At 35.5% G+C, this 22529-nt stretch overlaps 1 protein-coding gene across 9 annotated transcripts in view; it reads left to right on the top strand.

Moving 5' to 3' along the window:
* gulp1a (GULP PTB domain containing engulfment adaptor 1a) overlaps positions 1–22056 on the top strand; it is a 50638-nt gene extending 28582 nt beyond the window's left edge. For 3 of the 9 annotated variants that reach the window (XM_084422253.1, XM_084422255.1, XM_084422256.1), the window contains exons 2-12: positions 7509–7591; positions 12689–12750; positions 15055–15126; positions 16007–16105; positions 17161–17298; positions 17498–17614; positions 17711–17797; positions 17986–18210; positions 19083–19215; positions 19370–19464; positions 21001–21825. In XM_084422253.1, coding sequence (XP_084278379.1) covers positions 7564–7591; positions 12689–12750; positions 15055–15126; positions 16007–16105; positions 17161–17298; positions 17498–17614; positions 17711–17797; positions 17986–18210; positions 19083–19215; positions 19370–19464; positions 21001–21072 — 1128 coding nt within the window. In that variant the 5' untranslated portion in view covers positions 7509–7563 and the 3' untranslated portion in view covers positions 21073–21825. Of the gene's footprint in view, positions 1–2792; positions 3120–7508; positions 7592–8943; positions 9099–12688; positions 12751–15054; positions 15127–16006; positions 16106–17160; positions 17299–17497; positions 17615–17710; positions 17798–17985; positions 18211–19082; positions 19216–19369; positions 19465–21000 lie in introns of those variants that run through there. The other 6 variants (XM_084422254.1, XM_084422259.1, XM_084422257.1 and 3 more) reach the window with 6 other exon arrangements.
* The last annotated feature ends 473 nt before the right edge of the window (positions 22057–22529 follow it).

Below are 22529 nucleotides of genomic sequence, written 5' to 3'. Positions count from 1 at the left end.
GCAAAAATAGAAATGCAAAGACTTTTACCTTAGCTAGCTTCCGACCTTAACAAGATTGTGCTCCTCTTTCTCCCAGCCAAGATCTCATCACCCACTCCATTTCTTTTTCATCTACATACATAAACTCTCTCAGTTTCACATTTAAGTTTAGCCTGTTTAGGGTTAGAAGGGTTGGGAAATATATTTGTCAGATTTTTAACAATTTTCTCTGTGTTTATTATTCAGCAATATTACTTATTTGACTTGCACTACTTTATTGGATGAGAACTCAACTTATCTGGATGATGACATCACTGTTTTCTGCAGAGCTGCTTTATAGCTGAATTTAACTCATTTTATAATTGATGTACTTTATACAGTTATTGAGCTGAAATGAATCAACACTGAACTGATTTCAAGTGAATAATAATGACTACTATTGTCTTTTTAGAGCTGCTTCACAGCATAATTGAATTCTGTTTGCATCATTGAATTATTTTCCTGTTTATCACTGCAAAGCTGCTTTGAAACCATCTGTATTATGTATAAATGCTATATAAATAAAGTTGATTGGACTTGACTATCATTGTAGTCCAGTCGTGTATTTGGCAGTGAAGCAACGCAACTGACTCTGGCAGGTCACGTGACAGTAACAATATGGTGGATGTAGTACGTCCAAATTTCATTCATACTACCCTGTATTCACACTATATAGAACATACTTTTTTAACAGACACAAAGTTCAAATTCAAATGTAGGACCTACTCAGACAGTATGTGTTTTCGGACACGCCAAGTGATTTTTGAATTAATCTGATGAGTGAAATATTCACTGACTCTCTCATAAAGACATTCACTTATTTCATCCCTGAATCCGTGTTTTTGAACGGATCGATTGAATGGACAATTAATTGACTCACTCGTAAAGAATTTAACTTGTAACCTGCAGAAAGAGTCGCTTAAAATCCCTTTATTGCATTATTGCACAAATGGACAGTCGGTCTGGAACCCACACTTCTGTGAAATTTTGTTTTGAATGGTAGCACAAATGAGTCATTGGGTAACTGTTTGATTTGATTCGTAAAAATGAACAGTTTATCATTTTTTTATTACATTTGTGTAGTTCTGCATTCATTATTAGTAGTTTAAGGACACATTGTTGATGCTGCTTATGCTAGTTTCTTTTCTGGCTCATCTGTAAATGTTATCAGATTTTCACAAGATAAACATTTAATTGTCAACATTTCTTACTAATGTCAGCCAGGTGCATGTAAGATTATGACTACTTCTGCACTTCTTAAAGCATATGGTCCAAACCACAGAATAAGTACTTTTAACTCACGAAATGGAAAATGCCAAAGTCTTAAACGCATTACTTTCCCCTCCCCACATCTGTCCACACAAGGCGGAGGGGGCGAGATGATGGAAAGGAAAACAAATTTTAGGATAATAAAGGAAAAGAATCTTTTAAAATATTCTCAGAACTGCTGATGCCAAGACTAGCACAACCCCACCCAGACCACTCTACTTAGTTTTGGAGATGAGAAGAATGGCTGTACTTTTCACCATATACTGTATATATATATATATATATGAGCTGTGGATTTCCATGTCTGCCCAGTGTCTTGGTCATCTGTAACAGTTGTGACCTTGTTGAATAAGGCATAGGTGTCAGATTTCAGTGAGCATAACACCGTTAGCTGCCAAAGTCCACTGTCTTGCACTCAAGTTGCTCTGTGGCTAAGCACTCAATGTTTTCTGTGATGGAAAACTTTTTTTTGTTTTCATCTGTTCAGCAAGATTTCAGTGAGTTAATGTCCTTATGTGAATTACCGATACTTGCATGTTTTTGCCTTGCTAACACTGACCAATTACCGCAAGACACTTATTTTTAGATACATTTTTTTAAACACTTTACAATAAGGTTCCATTAGTTAATGTTAGATAATAATAATAATAATAATAATAATAATAATAATAATAATAATAATAATAATAATATTAGTATTATTATTATTATTATTGTTATTGTTATTGTTATTGTTATTATTTTTAAACACATCTGGCAGCCTTCACTCTTAGAAATAAAGGTTCTGCAATGGCATCAATGGTTCCATAAAGAACTTTTAACATCCATGGAACCTTTCGATTATATAAAAGGTTCTTTAAAGTGGAAAAAGTTTAGATTATAGACCTTATGTAGCTCCGCCCCTTTTCAGCGCTGCGCTCATTGTCTTTTGACTTCCGGTCTGTATTTTCACAGCGTTTTACGTGTTTTTTAATGAACGGCTCGTTTTAAAATCTTCCCGGTCGATTTACATTTGTTAAGTCATCTGCTTTAAACATTACAGTCCTCGTGATAACTTTCGTTAACTTTACATTAAATAAATCCACTTAAAAAGCGAATTACTCCTGGACAGAAATGCCATAGAAATGTACAGAGCGACCGCAAAACGGAAGTTAAAAGACAATATTCCAAAGATGCCGGCGCCCTCGTTTCTCTGGTGCATAAGGTCTATACTCACACTAGAAAAAGTGGAAGTGTTCACTGAAAGGTTCTTTGGGGAACCAAAAATGGTTCTTCTGTGACCATACTTTTATTTTTGTGTTGGTCAGTTACTGCAGTGTTACGGTTTCATGGTGCCAGTTGTTTATTCTAATGTTGAAATGGAAAATAAATAGGGAATATACAGATACAAATATACAGTTTAGTTGTCATTATACAGAAATATTTGATTGTACAATGCTTTGATTGGCCAATCGGAATGAAGTATTCCAGAGATATAAATCTGAAAAATGTTCCCCCTACACAGCACTACTTATTTCCGTCTTTCATTCTTCCTGTCTCCTTTCTTTCAAGAGGTTCTCTCACACTCATGAGACACCTCGTTTTGCTTGCAAACCCGCCGCCCCTCTTACTTTAGTACTTCACATAACCCCATCTGGTCCACAGCTGAAAACTATTAAGCACTGCTGGAACTTCCTCCTTAGTATCCCAGCTTGTGTGAAAGCGAATAAGTCGCTCTGCATTTCACCCATCTTTTTGCCTTCGTCTAAAAGCGCTCTCCACTGGCTTCCTCATTTGGTTCGTATTTGGCAGAAGACACTGGCTGGTGCTTTGGAAATCTCCTCTCTTTATTGGTAAGAATGTTGGCCTTTTTATGTGGAGAGGTCTGACAGAAAGGACATGAGTGTTTGGAGTATGGCTCCGAGCTCAGCGGTGAATAACAACTGATCCATGAAAGGAATGCAGAGGGTTGAATTAATAAACATTGCTATTTTTCTATTTGAGCTCAGTAAATGGGGTTCTGTTGGAAACAAAGGATAGTTTTATTTCTTTTTCTTTTTCTCAGCTAAGTTGAGGTGGTGAAGCATAGTTTTGTTGTAAATGCTGGCAATGTTGACTCAGATCTGGGTCATATCAGTGGAATGCTCATCAACTTTGAACAGCCTTTTTTTTTTTTTGGCTGTGGATGTTTACATTCTTCGGTTCATCCTGAGCTGCTGCATGCTTTGTGCTTTTAAATCCAAATTTTGGATATTTGAACACCATCATAAAAAAGAAATTCTAATGAGAAAGTAGGTCTTTTTTATTTTATTTCCAAACATCAGTATGGTTATGTGAATGTTTGTTGTCCTCCTTAGTTCTTTCTTTACTTTCAGCTCATTGTCAAGGACTATTATTTGAAACATTTCCCAAAATATTGTTATTTATAAGAAAAACTAAAATCTTATTTAATAATTAGAAAATTTACGTTTTGATATTGGATAGAATTTTCAAAGAAACACATTTTCCTAATAGTCAGTTTAGGTTTTTAAAAGGTTCTTTTTGAAACCAATTTTCTTCCAGAAATGATCCTGTTGTAGCTTCTGCTTTGAATGAATGTGAGAGTAAAAGGTGCAACATTTTTTAATATTGGTGGTTCTTTAAAACAAAACAAAACAAAAAAAGAATGTACAATTTTGACTATCCCCTATACCCACATTTATTTTTGCATAAGACATTTTTCCAACATGTTAATTTTTTTAAAGAAAATAAAAGTTTTTTAAAACTAAGTTGTTCGCCTGGTATGTGTTTGACACACCGCAGAATGTTGTAGTCTAGAGGGCCATCGTCAAAATGGCCTATTTCACTAAAATGGACAATTCCTGAAAGGAAAAAAAAAACCCCGCTGTTTTCAACAAATGTTTTTGTGAGCTTTTGGGCTCAAAGATTAATTGCACTTGGCTCCCAATAATTGCTGTTTGCAAATATATTTTCATTTTTAATCCAGCAAAAAGAACCAAGGCAACATCAGACCTCACATCTGGGGTACCAGCTTCTCCACCAAACAGTTATAAATAGCTTTGGCTTCTCTCAGACATGCTTAAGCCGGAGTTGACTTTGAAGATACTAAATATTATCAGCAAACTTTGCAGCTCAGCATAAAGGACGGTCTCAGGGTCTCCCCTGTGGGACAGACTGACCAGCCAGGAAGTGATAAATGGAGAACAAACACAGCTGCTGTCAGTCAGGCAGGCGGACGGCACAGCCAGGTGTTTGCCCAGGTGTGACCGGGCAACAGATAATATTGCGTTGCAGAATAACTGGGAAAGAGTGGGCATTATAGCCACAGAGTTTATTTTGTAAACTCTCTGTGGAATGTTGTTATGAAATGGTATGGGCATTTTTCCTGTGAAGTTGTGGAGAAAATGTGTTAGTTAGGGAATTTGTGCAATGGTGACCATAAATATGACTCAGTATATGTCAGCCCTTTTTCGTAAGTTTTCTGAACTCCTTATGATTTATGAATTCTTTCAGAGTTGTTCCACTTCTTGGTCTCTTTAGGCCTGGCAGGGCACTTGCTGGCAGGGGTGACGCGACAAACTCATGATTTCACCTGCTCAGTCAGTGATGACCGCTGTCCTTGTACATTGGTTTGGCTCTTTGACAGCTAAATTGCCTGTGAATAAAAATACAAGTGCCTGCCTTCCTGTTCAGCCACTTTGCATTTAAACTTGGCAGTCTGTAATGCTGATGTCTGTTTGCACTGTTCACTTGGGAGCCTAAATATGTACACGTATACAGGCACAATTTCATACTTTACAGACAGACAGAGGCATTTATTTGCACAGTTGGTCACAAAGAGCCTCATTGGCTCAAACCATTAAGCTGCTCACATATTGCCATCATCATGTTGTACCAAGTGGGGTGAATGATGTGTTTAAGATAAAAAAAAAAAAAAAAAAAAATGCATTGTTCTGTCATGAAACCTTAAATCACATTCTTCTGTGCCAAGATGTCATCCCAAAATACTATAATTTACTGTTTCCCTCCAATGACGCTCCACACCCTTCAAATGAAAACACACTATAAAAATCACTTCTTACAACTGCTTATTTTGCAAGATGCTGTGTGAATTCTCAGTCATATCAAAATAGCATTTTGACAGTAGAGTTTAATTGAAGCTTACCATTTCCCCTTAGGACAGCACATAACAGTGTGCTTTTCTGTTTCACCCTTTCATTACGATTTAATCAGTTTACTAGAAAAAAAAAAGTGCACTTCAGATTCCCCATGGACAGTTGACAATTAATCTTAAGGTTACTCAATTATTCATAAGAATATATTATTTCTGTGCTCATCTTCCGTTGTGTACAGTATTAAGACTGCAGTTTTCTATTATTGTCTTACTGCATTTTGATATGAACATGATTAGCGCCACACGATAAATTCAGTGAAGTCATGCAATGATAAACATACCCGGGGAACAAGATGGGCTTGCGCCATGTTTAAGTAAGTCACAGACAGGCAGTGGGAGTGATGAGCTTCCACTGAAGTCATTATGAAGTTAAAGATGTATTTCTCTGAAGAGCCTCTATGAAAAGGGTTTGTCTTCACTGCATCAGGGAAATCTGTAATGCGCACATAGACCTCCATGGGGATGTCTAACGTTCTCTTCTTTCACCATTCATTCATCCGTCTGTGCTATTGTAATATGTCTGCCCATTGGGCTTAACATTTGAATAGTTTGTCTCATAGCCTATATAAGTCATTGGCTTAGCTTATCTCCTGATGTTTGACAATGCCTGAGAGGGAGAAGCTTAGAAACAAGCATGCAGTGAAAGGAATTTCTTTTTGACTTCTTCCTCATTTTTTTTTTTTTTTTTGCTTTTTCTGTCTTGTCCCATTGTTTTTCCTATTGAAGCAGGACGTTGCCCTATTGTGGGTTTGATTGCTTCTAATGCTCTTCTCATTTGTAATTCGCTTTGGATAAAAGCATCTGCTAAATGATTAAATGTAAATATAAATAAATCAAATTTACTTGCAATTTCTGAGTGAAAGTTGTTTTTAAGTAAATCTACTGTAGTGTTGATAGTTTTTTTTAAAATATCATTCCACTTGAGTTTTCATTCCCCCTGATTTTGACTGACTATAAAATAAAAGTAATTATCATGATTTTGTGATTATTATTATGAAAGCATTAAACAATAAAAGTATTGTAATAACTCTACTATAAAATAAAAAGGGGAGTAATACAACTTTATTCTACTGAAAAAGTGCAATACAAAAATTTTCATCTTAATTTCTTCAAAATAAAAAGGTAGCACATATATTTATTTAATGACAGCCTGCTTGTTTTGACAATCTCACAAAGTCTTATTGCGATTCCGATTTTATTTCAATTTATCATGCAGCCCTAGCATAGAGCTCTCCTCTTTTTCTCAATAGCTAATAGGCTTCAGTTTCACATGGTGGCATTGGGCAAAGAGAAATTCTCATTCTTGAGAATATTTAATTGGATAAAAATTCTAATGTAAATTCATATGTGCTAAAGTGTAGTTTGTTAACATTTAAAGGTGCAGTAAGCGATTTCTGAGAAACTCTGTTCATATTTGAATTCGCCAAAACAAACACGCCCCTACCCAAAAGGATCCACACCCCTATCTTGATAGCTCTGCCACCAATTTCATTAACACATTTTACAACACGGGCACCTCCCCCCTAATGGGTGTATACACCCCTTACTGCTGATTGGCTACAAGTGTGTTTTGGTGCTCTGTCTGATCACCTTTTAACAGCGTTTCTTAGAGAATACATTAGGATAAAGATGGCCTCAAATTCATACACACAAATCCAATTTTATATTCATTGGGCTCTTAAGCAATTTAAAGTGTTTTCAAAAAAATCTCTTACTGCACCTTTAATTTCACTGTCCGACTTTTGAAAACACTCTGCATCTACCATCCTCCACAAATACACGTTCAAATATTTGAACCATGAAGGGCATAGTTACCCATAATATTTAACGTTTTGACTGTTATTCCCCCTACCTGCTGTAGTACTTCTTTGTAGTAGAGATATTTGTTTTTTAAAGGTTTTTTTTTTCTTGTGAACCCAATAGCTTTTAACCCAGTAACATTTTCTGCAATAACACACCCTAAGAGATTCAACCTTAAGGCAAATTCAAAGAATTTAGTTTTTTTGAAGCATTTAGTCCTACTTCTCTGACTCCATGGAGTAAATTTCCATATATGCTCTCATCCCAGCAGGTAGAAGTGGCACATTCCAGGAAATCGCAGCCAAGACGGAGCGTTTTCAAGCATGAACCGGGCATTTAACAGAAAAAAAGGTATGCGTTGTACCTGTTTTTTTGTCTTGCTTTCCTCTCTTTTCTCTGTCTGTCCATCGAACAGAATCTTTATGGCTGTCAAACGATACAAAAATTATAATGACTAAAAAATGTAACCAAATTAATTACACTTAATTAATCACAGTATTATTTACATATATCAATAGCAATATTAAATTGTTTCCAATATTTTGTTGTGTGTATTTGAATTCATTGAACATGTGAACAAGCTTGAATTGCTCTGATGGTTGGAAATTGCTGAAAGTACAGATTTGACTATAGACCAGAGAAACGTATTACTTGGGCTTTTTTTAAAAATAATTATTCACATTATATTAATGTGTTAAAATTGACAGGCCTAACAGAAACCCTTATAAAAAAATCTACTATTCAGACTCTCCTTTTTCATAGTCTGCCTGTTCCTCTCTCTTATTCTTTTTTCCTCAACCCCTCTTTGTTCCTCCCCTAGTCTCTCCTCCATTTCTGTCATTTCTCTGTGGCTTGGAGCAGACAACCTGTCTGACTCCAGAGGCCTGTTTTTTTTTTCTCTATGTATTTACAACCACCTGTCCCACCCTTCTTTCCAAAATGAATTAATGGATCTTTGATGTGATAAACCCAACTGGCCAGTCTTCGATCCCAGATGGCAGGGATTGCACTAGTAATATTTCTGTGTTAGGAGCTCCTGTTGCTCTGTCTGGCTCGCTTTGAAGATATGGACTATAATCGCAAGCGCTGTCCAATGCTAAATCCCTTGGGATGATGGAAGATATGATGATGTTTAGAGATACATTTACAGATGACTGTAACACATTTGGTTTTTATATGAATGAAAGATTATATTATAGGGATGCACAATACCATTTTTCCAATGCCCTTCCATTACCAATAGTGGTATTTTTTTTAATTAGTGCAGTAATTTTCAAGTATATTACATAGAGATTAATTATTTGAGGGTGGCTTTTTTAATGTTTTCACAAACTGTTAATAATATTCAGTGTAGCTGATCACCAATGTCATTGAATTTGTGAAATCATTATGAATCAAACTACTGGTCGTCATTGTATTGCATCATGCGTATTGGTGCTTCTCTAGTGTACTACATTCAGTTACAATTAGCTAATTTATCCAGAAAAAGTTGTAATCTGATTTCATAAAGAGGTTAGGCATAACAAAGTAATTATTTTGGCACTGAAAAAAGCTCTTGCGGCCACAACACATTTCCCTCCACTGCCTTGCACGGATGTTCCTGCTGTCACAATCGCCTTCTTTCTGGTGCGCAAGACAGTGCCGTTGGACCGTGGAGAACACCAATAGCCCATCTGTCTGAAAGACAGCATTAAATTCTCAGTAGCGAACAATAGCGACATTTACCAGAGAGAGACGATAATCATTTTATGGCCGTGCATTCATTACCAGCAGTATCTAGTGTGAGTTCTGATGTGATGATACAGAAGAGGTTTCTGTCTAATGGAGTCTGACTAATGCCACCCTGCTTTAAAATGAGGTGGGTGATTCGTCATTGTTCTGTTAGGTAATGTAAATATGTCTGTCTTTATTGTTTCTTTTTGGTCATGAATTATTATTAATCTTTTTCAGAGTTAATGTATGATCATTTGTCTCATAAAACTCAGCCTAATAAAATAGTATAGGTAAAAGTTGATGAGCTTTATGATGGATGGATGGATGGATGGATGGATGGATGGATGGATGGATGGATGGATGGATGGATGGATGGATGGATGGATGGATGGATGGATGGATGGATGGATGGATGGATGGATGGATGGATGGATGGATGGATGGATGGATGGATGGATGGATGGATAGATAGATAGATAGATAGATAGATAGATAGATAGATAGATAGATAGATAGATAGATAGATAGATAGATAGATAGATAGATAGATAGATAGATAGATAGATAGATAGATAGATAGATAGATAGATAGATAGATAGATAGATAGATAGAAAAGGGCTTGGTAAATATAGGACATAACACATATTGGGTTAATTGTACTCAGCAAATTAGGTTGGTTATTTATAATGGGTTGATTAATTATTGTTGTTAACAAAGCATAAAATACATTACACTACTAATACTATTTTTTTAAACAATAATACAATTACAGACAATGAATGAAGATCTCACTATTTGTATATAGCCTATTAATATTTTAACAAGGTAGAGACTGCAATATATAAACTAGGAATTAACTTTTGCAAATAATCGTGTTACCAAATAATGTTTTGATTCTTTAGGGTTATCTGCTGAAAAAATATAGAATAATGAAATGTAAAGTTACAGGTTCAATTACTGTTCGCATACTCAACAGGTATAGACTGTTAGTTTCTGAATTAGATGGTTGGTAATTCACAAAGCTCGAAGGCAGAAGCACTGTTTGTGTGATGACAAAGAAATAATTGGACCCAGATTCTTTCCAGACTTATGCATCCAATTACTAGACACAGAACGTTAAATAGCTACAGTGTCTGTTATTTAGAGCATAATAAAATCAAGTTTGAACCCACACATGATCAGTTTGAATAGCCTAAACAGCACAAAAGATTTAGCAGAATCTCTGATGTGAATTGTTTGTCTTTTTTTTTTCATTTTTTTTTTTTTCATGCTTTTAAGCTCAGAAATCATTATGTTTGGGGAGTTCGGCTGGTTAATTAGTGACAATCTAGTATTCCCAAAACACTTCAGTGTTATCCTGTAAATAACCTTAGCTAAATTATACACAATACTACCTAATTACTTCTATTACATGTAACAGTTGTGCCATCTTTTTCTGTCTCTGTATCTTCTTTCATTTAATTTATTTCGCTGCAAAAGGCTTGCAGAAAAAAAAAATCTGAGCATGTCATCATCGCATTACTAATACCTCCAGGCCTTCATAGCATGTAGCTGGAGATGACAGAAATACCCTGCGAATATGGATAAAACATAATCTTTCTTTAATGAAAAATTGCTCAGGTGCTTGCGCTCCAGAACGTGTATTAAAATGCGTTTTCAACTCTTAAATCTATTTCAATTGAAATACAACAAGGGCTTAGTGCCCACTTCCCAGTGCATTTCTTTACTGTTTGTTAAAGTGGCTTAAAGAAGCATTACTATTGTAATAGGTCATTCTTATCTTATTTTTGCTATAACGTCGCCTTATTGCAATTCAGAGCTCCATGAATCAAAGCAGTGAGCTGTAAAATTAGATGCAGAGACTACCAAGGCTCTTACGCTCCTCTGAAGCCCTTGCGGAGGAATCCTGTTAAGAATATGCCAAGACGTCTGATTTGGCAGACTTGATGTTCACTCATTGATCATTGGATATTATAGTGTGGGAAAATTATCGATATTTGGCCGCGCTTCCAATTCAGTACAATTCATTAAATGCACAACACACGCTTAGCCTGCTATTAGTAGGGCAAAGAGAGAGTCGTGATGCTCAGATATGCACAGAAATGTTTTGATGGCACCACAGACACAATCACTTTTGACATATTTCAGTGCTTTCTCTAATGACCTTTTGGCAGATTTTTCTCTTTGCTACCCATTCTCCATTCATATTGGTTTCCCTTCAAAAAATATCAGAATAAGCAATGCATTTCTTCAGACTCTTTGCCATCAGTTTCTGCACCACTGTGATCACTTACCGTTTTTACGCACGGATGTACGCAAGAAGAACACTGCGACATTTTGAGGTGTGCTTTCTTCATTTGACCAATGAATCACACTCTATGAGGAATCTCAGCATGCAAACTATACCCTGACAATCCATGGAAGGAGAAAAACTGGCAGGTTTTCAATAAGCAATGGATTCATTGAAGAATGAGATCAAAATACACAACATTTGAACCTTGATAATTAACTTTGAAGTACATGTACTGCATGACACGTTATATCTATAACTCACCAATTTAAACCCCTTATTGCTCTGAATGCCTCAAAAAGTGTGGCTAAGTGTTGAAATGACCGCTTATCTAGGAGTTACTCATTTTTCAGTCTGTAGGCCATTTCTTTTTCTGTATATTTACAATTAACTGCTGATTAAAATCGATCACTGCTTTCTTGAAATGCCAGAAGAGGTTTTGAGTCCTCAGGGGTCTTTTATTTCGATCTGCCTGAGTTATACTTAGGTAAATGGGAGATTAATTGGTCGTTGTTTCCCTCTAAATGGCTGTATGGCCGATGTCCAGAATACCATTGCATAATACTCTCTCAGAAGCAATTAAAGCATAGTTTAAAGAAAGAATTGGGGAAAAAGAGTGTGAGTTACAAATGTTGGCCAAACGGCTGACACCCCACATGTACTATAGGGAGTGATTTCGGACACACAATGGTGTGGCTAACTCTGTTCATGAGCTCCTGGTGTTGATGGCGAGTAAATTTGGCAGGCGCTCTGAATGTTGTGACTCCTGCGGCTTGTTTGTCACAGTTAGGCCTTGCAGTTTCCTCTAAGCTGTCACACAAGCACAGGCACGGCAGTGTCTCCTGTCCGTCACATCTGACCCACTGTCTGCACTCCTTTAAGGCCAATTTCAGTAATTCCCCTTCTGACAAGCCAGGTTGAGCTACAGTACACTGCAGCATTAGCTGAAATCCTTCTTGTGCACAGGCTTTTGGCTGTTCTTCTTTGACAATCTTTGAAATTGCTTTATTTAACAGTTATGCAAGTACTCAAGGAGAAAAACATGTATAGTTTCTTCTTCTTCTTCTTCTTCTTCTTCTTCTTCTTCTTCTTCTTCTTCTTCTTCTTCTTCTTCTTCTTCTTCTTCTTCTTCTTCTTCTTCTTCTTCTTCTTCTTCTTCTTCTTCTTCTTCTTCTTCTTCTTCTTCTTCTTCAAAAATTATTAATTCTGTTGTTAAAAGATATTTACACCGATTTCACTGCTAAGAGTTCTGAACAGCAGTTGATTAATAAATAATCATTTATAATAACTGGTTTATTGTTTATACACATAAAGGTCTAAACAGCAGCTGATTTAATGGATTTAAAAAAAAAAAAAAATTATTGACTGTTTGCCTGAAACATTGAGAATATCATTAAGATATTGCGTACTTCATAATACCTCATAGTGTTCTGTCTCTTTCTAGATAAATCATGGATGCACACTCCAGAAGCTCTGGCCAAGCATTTTATAGCATACAATGTCAAGGTATGTGTTATGAACCTCTTTTTCCACCTAAATATTTTTCTCTTAAAATGTATTGTAGATGAATGTGGCTGTTTTGGTAATCTATACTTTTTTTTTTTTTTTTTTTATAAAGTTTGGGGTCAGTAAATAATATTTTTGAAAGAATTATCTTTCAAAGATTTATCTTAAGAATTATTTATTATTGTGAAATATTATTACAATTAAAAATTTGGTTTTAAAGACACAATATGTAAGATTTTTGTACTGAAATATCCCAAAAACACAAGAGCAATGTTATATATTTTGTAAACTTGTGTACTTACATTATCCCAAATATTTCCAACAATGTTTAAATCCAGAGAAATCAGCAGTTTTAACCAATGTAACGGCCAGTGTCATTACATCGCCTGTCAATGACGTCATATCCGCGTTAGCCTCGATTTTCATGGAAACACCAAAGATGCTTTAATCCCTTTTACAATTTTTTTTTTTTTTTTTTTTTAGGATTCTTTGATTAATAGAAAGTTGAAAAGAACAGCATTTATTTGAGAGAGAAATCTTTTGTAACGTTATACAAAATATCTTATCAACTGATCATTTTAAGGCTTTCTGTCTGAATAAAACTATTCATAAAAAAAAAAAAAGACTTAATAACACCAAAGTTTTGAACGGTAGTATGTATAGCAATTTTTTTTTTTTTTTTTTTTTTATATAACCAAAGTTATATTTTATTGTATATTTTTTTTATACATTAAATATATTTAGTTTATGTATAAAAATGTAACAGCCTTAGTACAAAAACTCTTGTACTGTGAACTGTGACAATAAATAACTTGGCTTTATTTGAAATAACAGTGAAGCTTGCAGAATAAAACCAGAAATACTGTATGTATGAAGAAAGAAAATGGGGTCAGTTTTGATTTCATGTTGACTTTAATGCTTGTCGTCATAAATACAGGAATTGTACTTAAAAAAAGAAAAAAATACAACAAATATCCAGAGGTCTAAACAGAGACAGCCTAAATGGAAGGATCAATGCAAACGCTATATCAATTTTCACTTTTTTTTTTTTTTTTAGTCCTTTCACAAAACAATGAATTTGTTTGTGTCTCTTTTGTTATTCATCAAACTTCTTGTGGGAAAGAACATCTCGTATACACTGTCAGTGCTGTTTTACGCTCCGTTTCACCAAAGACTCATCTTCTGTTCAGAAGCTGTCTGCTCCGAGCAGTGACTCTAAGATGTCTTACTGAATTCCTCTCGAAAACAAAAGGATTTTGATTCTCAGAGCTGCTGAAGTTTCAGCTGTGTTGTCTGCCTTTGGAGAGGAGAAGAGAATAGACAAAGAAAGTGAATTAAAGAAGGAAAAAATGGTATTCTGCCAGTGTTAGGAGGTGATAGATGAGCAAAGGCTGGATGTCTTTGGCAAAAAAACAACACATTCGGACCAGCAGGGAACAGTCGTCAGGAACAAGAGACTCTCCACCCAGTGTAATGTAGTGTATCTATCACTCCTGCCTCACTTTCTGTTCCACCGTGCTCACTTGCCCTTGAGTGTGGACGACATCAATCATAACTACGTGCTGCAGATGCGTTTATGGGGTCTGATTTGCTTAACTCCAGTTTGGAAGATAGTGCAGTTCTTGTCCACCAGAAGAATATAGTATTTCACTTGTCTGTGTAATGAGTAGGACTAATCATAAATCCATTACTTTCAATGCATTCTTAGAAAGAGGCTGACCAGCAGTAATGACTGAATCACAGAAATTAGCGTTTGGAAAGGTGGAGGGACCATTTAAAGATTCTGTTTAGCCTCATCAGAGAAAAGTAATGTTTTTGTGAGTGAAATGTTGAGTTAATGTTATGCGTGAAAATAGGTCAGACAAGAAAATCACATAAGTATAGTCTGGAAATCTTTGTGGTTACTGTCAAAATACTGTTCAATTATAAATTTCAATAGAGTAGCCATTAGACTAAAGAAGTAATGGCAAGGTGTAAGCCATTAGGGGATGTTTGTTAAATCAGCTAGCACAGCAACTTGACCACAAGGACTGGGTAAAAGGTTAATAGCTCCATCTGTTGGAAGCTGAATGAAGTGTTGTTCATGTTGGGTTATGAATGATGATGAAATTAACATTATAATTGAACCCCAAATAACTGAGAATGTCAGCACAACAAACGAAAGTACTGGTGTGGTTTGCTTTGTGTTCAATAATTATATTTAAAAAAAGTCTTAAATAATCTCCTTCATGTACAGCTTTTTGTTTCATTGACACACTTTATTGATTGATTTATGGATTTTTTTAAATCTGTGTTCTCCCATAGTTTCTGGGAAATACAGAAGTTGATCAACCCAAAGGTACAGAAATCGTGAAAGATGCTGTCAGAAAGCTCAAGGTAAGTTACTTTAGCTTCACATTGGCTGCTCACATTAGGCACCATTGTTTTCAACTGGAAACAGGAAGTGGTATTACTCTTGAGAGGATGTAACATCAGCACCCTCCAGCTGTTACAGACCTTACGTGGTGGATCACAGCTGTTTAATGATGCATAGAGAACTCTATTTTATAAACACTCCTCTTAAAGGGTTAGTTCGCCCAAAAACGTCATTAATTACTCACCCTCATGTCATTCCAAACCTGTAAGACTTTCGGAACACAATTGAAGATCTTTTTGATGAAATCTATGAGATATTCTCCATTGACAGCTACGCAACTACCTCTTTGACGCTTTAAAAAGTTCAGAAAGAGATCGCAAAACTACTCCATATGAATTAGGGTTGCACGATTAATCGAAATTAAACCCTAAAAAGCCTAAATTAAATCTGTTCATCTTATAAAGTGATCGAGTCTCTAAAAAATTTGGACTAAACCGCTCAATTCATATGGATTCGGTTTACGATCTCTTTATGAACTTTTTGAAGCGTCAAAGTGGTAGTTGAGTAGCTGTCAGTGGAGGGACAGAAATCTCTCAGATTTCATAAAAAAGATTTTGTGTTCCGAAGATGAACGAAAGTCTTGCGGGTTTGGAACGAAATGAGGGTGAGTAATTGATGACAGAGTTTTCATTTTTAGGGGAACTATCCCTTTAATCTTACATTATCGTTTGTAAGGGGTATTGATAAAATAAGAAATGTCACAATTATAATTATAATTATTATTATTATTATTATTATTATTATTATTATTATTATTATTATTATTACTATTATAACTATTATACATATTTGATCTCTCTTAATGTGATTGTGGTCTTTTTTATCTTTCTCTATTCAAAGTTTCAGAGGCATATTAAGAAGTCAGAGGGACAGAAGATCCCAAAAGTCGAATTACAGATATCCATCTATGGAGTGAAAATATTAGATCCTAAATCAAAGGTATGTGCATAGCCTAACAAACGGATTTATGAAACAAAATTGTGTCGAACATGAGCCATGTTGTTTAAGTAAAGCCAATTGAGAGACTATAATGGCCCTATAAAAAGCATTTGGACACTTTCTGGTTGTTAAATGTTAGTGGATCATGTTCATAGTTAATATTATATACTACACCTGTGGGTACTCTGCTAGGACACCCATGTGAACCTGAGGTGAACTCACTTTATACATTTGCCAAAGAATCAACATAGGTCATTAAAGGGGTGGTATAATGCCCTTTTCACAAGATGTAAAATAAGTCTTTGATGTCCCCAGAGTGTGTATGTGAAGTTTTAGCTCAAAATACCCCACAGATATTTTTATATAGCATGTTAAAGTTGTCGCTTTTTGAGGGTGAGCAAAAACGCACCGTTTTGTGTCTGTTCCTTTAAATGCAAATGAGCTGCTGCTCCCAGCACAGACGGCGGAGCTACAACAGCTTGTGTCCTTTTATCTCACACACACACACTGAATATTTCAAAAACTTTTAGCCTTTTATGTTCAAACTGGAGTCAGACAATGATGGATAGACTCAAGAAGTGACAACATGTAGAATGCAACAGGACATTTCTGAATGGTTAGTTGATGAATTTATGTAGCTGATGTGTAGTTATCTTCTGGTCATTGATTAGCATATTCTGTCTTGATAATCTGTAAATCGTGTTCAGGGGGTGGGGTTTATGTAAATATTAGGGTTAGTGATGTCACTAACCCAGGAGGAATGTTGTGTAGTCCCTACCAGCCGTTTGTTGTAGTCCTTAAAAAGCAATTTCTTTAAAAGCAAATATCTTCCTTTGCTTTGATCTTTGAGCATTGTAACTTTGCAGATGTTGTTTATGCTCAAACAGCAGCATTACACACTAACTAAAGTTAGAAAAGTGAAACCATAATCAACCACCCCTTTAAAATATTTTATAAGTGTGTCCTAATACTTTTGGTTTCACTGTATGCCCACATCTATCTAAAGGCCCTATATTTTGTCTATACTGTCTCTAATTCTGTTTTCTTTTTCACAGGAAGTACAGTACAACTGTCAGTTGCACAGGATATCCTTCTGTGCAGATGATAAGACAGACAAAAGGATATTCACATTCATTTGTAAAGATTCAGAGTCCAACAAACATCTCTGCTATGTGTTTGACAGTGAAAAATGTGTAAGACAACAGATAATGTCATAATAGTCCTAGTTCTTTTTAATTGAATTATTCTGTCACACTTTCATATTTATAGCTATATTATAAATATACTATATAAACTTTTAATTTAAATAGATACTTTAGTGCGTCTCAAAAGACAAATAAACAAAACACTGCTGATGATGCAAATCATCTGCAATTTATCTGTTGATTCCAGGCAGAAGAGATAACACTGACCATCGGCCAAGCATTTGACTTGGCGTACAAGAAGTTTCTGGAGTCCGGGGGAAAAGACGTAGAGACAAGGAAACAGATAGGTGGCCTACAGAAAAGAGTGAGCATGATATATATATATATAAGTATAACTGTTGTTACTCAATGACTCAAATAGGACTATTTGTGTATTACAAATTGATATCTGTCTTTATAGATTCAAGATCTCGAAGCTGAAAATTCTGAGTTGAAGAAGCAGTTGCAAGTCTTAGAGGAACAGCTGATGATTGCTCAAGTTCCTCCTGTAAGCGCTGCATGGACTTTGTCAGTAGAGTGCACCTAATTGCCTTCACCATTCTGTTAATTAGCTGCATATAGACATCAGCTATGCCTAAAGATATTTTCTAAACTCATGAGCTTTTCCTTTTTTAAAGAAAAAACACAGCAAGAAAACTAGAACACCAGCGCTGACTAGTTCTGATCTTTCCACAGCTTCTCCACATTAACTCTTCTAATGAGGCTTATATGCTTCAGAGACCCTCATCTCTCTTCTGGTGTCACAACGTGACATCATTCTCTTGTCTCGAAATCTCTTCTGTTACACTAACGCCAATGAGCTCACCTGACTCTAACCTTTCTGCTGGTCTTCTGACTCCTCCACCTGCTAAACCAGCTCTGTCAAAACCTCCCAGTGGAGCCAGTGTTCCTCGCCCTCCTGTTAAGCACTTTTACGTTTACTCTTTCTTTATTTGTGGTCTTGGTTGTTGCTTTCAGTGTTGTTTCTTCTTTTTTTTTTCCTTTCGCAGCTTACAAGTTTTATCCTCAGATTTTAAAGGCTAGTTACACAGCCTCAACAAACACTAACACTAGATTCCAATGGTTGTTGGGTTTTGTTGGATCAGTCTGAACTAGCCTTAAGTGGTCATGAATTTTGTCTAAGACCCATTTTACTTCTGTAAGGTGACATATTTACAAGTAAGTCACTCTATTTATCAAAGCAAAAAAGGTTGGGCTTGAATTTATAATTTGGGAATTGATTGGATCATGAAAAATATATAAATTTGTTGCTTCAGCGAAGAATTTTTTTTAATTGATTTACTGAATTCTGATTTCATGTTGACTTTAACGTTATAAATACTCTTTAATAGAATAGTACAGGTATGATGTCAAAACCTGGTTCCTTTGAGGTTTTCCATTGGGTTTCCTATAGGTTAAATTTTTGTGTAAAATAAAGTCTGTGCTAAACATTACTTGATGATACTTTGACGTTTTGTTCTACAACCGAAAGTGAACACCCATGGTGAAAAAGCTCATTTTGAAAAGTTCATTTTTGAAAACGGACTTTTTTAGTAAGTAACTAGATAATTGAGTGCGCATTGTACGGTGTACGGTGAACAAAATGTCAAAGTATCAAGTTATGCTTCCACAGGCTTTATTTTACACATAAATCAAAAACCCTTCCGGATTCGGACGTCATACCTGCACCACTCTATATGTAGCACTTTATTCTTATGCTTTAACAGATGAAAAGGGTTTTCAAATTAGGTGTTCTTCAGAATGCTCATCCTACTCATTATTCATATTTGCAGGGAAATGGCATGTCCCCGAAGAACCCCACTGACATATTTGACATGGTTCCATTTTCTGCAATGCCCCCATTGGCTCCATTACCAGCAAGTAATGGCTCAGCCCCTCCACCCCCAGCAAGGCCTACAGAGATGAGTAAGTTCTTTACCAAAATGTTGAAACATGTTGGCTCATTCAACCATAAGGTCAGGTTGCGTAGGCAGTCTTTTTACTGTCATAAATTATAGATGTTAGCTTTAGTGGCATGTAAAATGAAGGAAAAAAGACTCCCCTTCTTCTTCTTCTTTAGGGAGAGACATATTTGGTGCAGAGCCATTTGACCCATTCACCTGCGGGGCAGCTGACTTTCCTCCCGACATCCAATCTAAGCTGGATGAGATGCAGGTGACCGCATGTCTGTGAATTATTAGCAAATGGACTGGTGTGAATGAGCAGCTAATGGAGCTGAAAGCAGGCATTGCTGCAGCTGTGAAGACACTCTTCATTCTGAAGGGACCAATAGGATGATTTCATAAAGTTTTCTCTTATGTTCATTTTGGATTTGTCTTGGGAGTGAGTGAAGTGACGTGAAGGCCAAGTATGGTAACCCATAATCTGAATTTATCCTCTGCATTTAACCCATCCAAGTTTAGTGTACACACATAAGGAGCAGTGAGTAGTGAACACACACACACTTAAAGTTATTAACATGTTAGAGCAAAAAAGAAAACATGGGTTAAGGAGAAAATAAAGACTGAAATGAGCTTGAAAGTTAAAGCACAATAAACCATGCAAGAGAACTGAGTTATTTATGACATGGCCAAGTATGGTAACCCATACTCTGAATTTGTTCTCTGCATTTAACCCATCCAATTTAGAGCACACATATTTGGAGCAGTGAGTAGTACACACACACACACACACACACACACACACACACCCGGAGCAGTGGGCAGCCATTTGCTGCAGCTCCCGGGGAAGCCTGGAGTGCTATATGTGGATGCAAAACTTTCAAGAGAAGTGCTAAGTTTGCTTTTTTGTTAAGTATGCTTTGAACCTGATTAAAATAGACTAACATGCAGGAAATCTTGCATACAGAGCAGTTACATGAAGCAGTTCTATCATTTGCTAGTTTTGCTCAACTAACAACTTCCAATTTTCCGTCTCTTTGCTTTCTTTCTGCTTGCAGCGGCAAAGATGGTTTGTATTTTGAGACAGTTTAATTTTTTTCAGATGGCATAAAGCTGAGGTCTAATTTGGCATGCTTAACCTTTTTAAATGGATAGTTCATTAAAAAAAATCTGTCCATTTCTCACCCTCATTTTCTTCATGTCCACAATTCTCTTTTCCATGCATTGAAAATAAATGGTGACTGGTTTACATAAACTTGAGTCCAATATACCAAGTCTTCTAAAGCCATACAGTAGTTTTGTGCAGTTGTTTGTGATGGTAATGTGTAATGTCATTGCCAAACATAAATATGCACATATTCAAATTGGCCAAATTAAATTTGAGACTTTGGAATGGGTTAAATTGCATTCTGTGGCTTTTTATCGTTTTTGAAGCTTGATGGCCCCAAGTCACCATTCACTTACATTGTATGAAAAAAAAAAAAGCAGTGTCAATATTCTGCTAAACGTCTCCTTTTGTGTTCCTTGGGACGAAGAAAATCACACAGGTTTGGAGCAACATGAGAGTGAGTAAATGATGATTTTTTTTTATTGTTATTATTATTTGAACTATCCCTGTAAATGACACAAGTAAATTATTTACACCCAAACATTAAGCCCTGTGTCATTTTCATCTTCCTCATGCCCTGCTTAAAAAAGTATTTTCACTTGTATAAATGTTTGTGTATAATGTGGGTGTTTTAGAGGGTTTTGTGTTGTTTAGATGTAATACTAAAAGACTTTGGTTTTCCTGTTGTTTTTTCCTCTCCAGGAGGGGTTCACAATGGGACTAACAGTAGAGGGCACTATCTTTTCCCTTGATCCACTAGAAGGTCGTTGCTGATGCCAAGAAGAAAGTTTTGTCGCTTTCATGTTAAACCATTTGTATTAAGGTGCCAAACTCGGGTTTACAGTCAAGATGTCAATGTCTTATCTTACGTTTTTTTATGTATTTGCATTTTGAATTTGGTTTACAAAAAGTATATTGAGTAATCAGAAGCAGTAGATCACTATTTTTGTAAGAACTAAAAAAAAACTAAAAACTAGTAATGTAGTTTTAACACCCCTTGCTTGTACAGGCAATGAAGGATGTAGAAAGTATGTCCAATTGCACAGTCTGTGTCAAAGTTTCATAATTCATCAAATTCTTGACGCTTTTGTTACACATACAAACCACTGTTTTTATATCTCTATGGCATATTACAATTCATAAAATCCATAAAACTTTATCATTATAGAGAGCTCCCTTTACATTATTTTGTAACTTTATTTTTAACAATTAATGTTTTAACGTACATCATAACCACACTTCTTTTTTATCAGATCACATGTAAAATTATGATATTGTTTTTGTTTAGCAGTGGATCCATTTAAATACAGTATGTTTTAACTGAACAGCAGTGCCATAAATTGTAAGACTGGGCTATTTCCACATTAACGTACTTGTATTGCAGTTTAATTTTATATTACATATTTTAGTATACTCTTGCACAAGGAAGCACTTTGGAAGAGCTCTGTTTATGTGTTATTGTTCATTCAGTTTATAAGCATTATTTTAGCCTATGCTGTTGTAGTCATTAAAAGAAAATGGTACATATTCACTGTGTAAGTTGTTTTGTAACACGTCTGTCTTAAACCTTTACCTGCATTTAATATCTAAAAATATGTATGAAAGGTGTTTTTTTTTTTTTTTTTTTTTTTGTGGCTCATCAAATTGTCACTCACGTGCTATAGTGTTTAAGTAATTTATTTCAAGTGGAAGATATTTTATAGAAATCAGAAAATACAATGTAAAGAAATTGTAATATTACAGTAAAATAATCATTATACACTTGAGCACCATTCATTTTCAGTACACACTTTTGAATTTGTTTTAAATATACTCTCTTAAAATTACCATAAAAAGTTTAAAATGTGGGTTTCCGCCCCCCTTTTTCAAATTCAAAATGTAATTTGGCTCAATTATGTATTGTTTTGTGTGCTGTTCATCAGTGTGTCTTTCTGAAAAGCACCACATTCTTCTCGAATCGCTGCTCTTTCCCATCCTTTGAATGTTCAACAAAAGTGTTTTTCCTTTCATTGTCGTCCTGCACCAAGATATTTCAAACAGTGCAATTGTTGTAGAAACCTGTAGAAAGTCTGTCTGAAGAACATATACAAGGCATAATAACATTCAAACTGGATTCATAAAAGCACACTTCCTGTTAATTAAAGGTGCAATAGGTGATTCGCTATAGAAACATTTGTTGTTATGCTGGTTGAAATTCTCCTCATATCCTGATAGCAACCACTATGTTAATC

This window comes from Rutilus rutilus, assembly GCF_951802725.1.
Source record: "Rutilus rutilus genome assembly, chromosome: 10".
Taxonomy (NCBI): domain Eukaryota; kingdom Metazoa; phylum Chordata; class Actinopteri; order Cypriniformes; family Leuciscidae; genus Rutilus; species Rutilus rutilus.
This window is presented reverse-complemented; position numbering and strand designations above follow the sequence as displayed.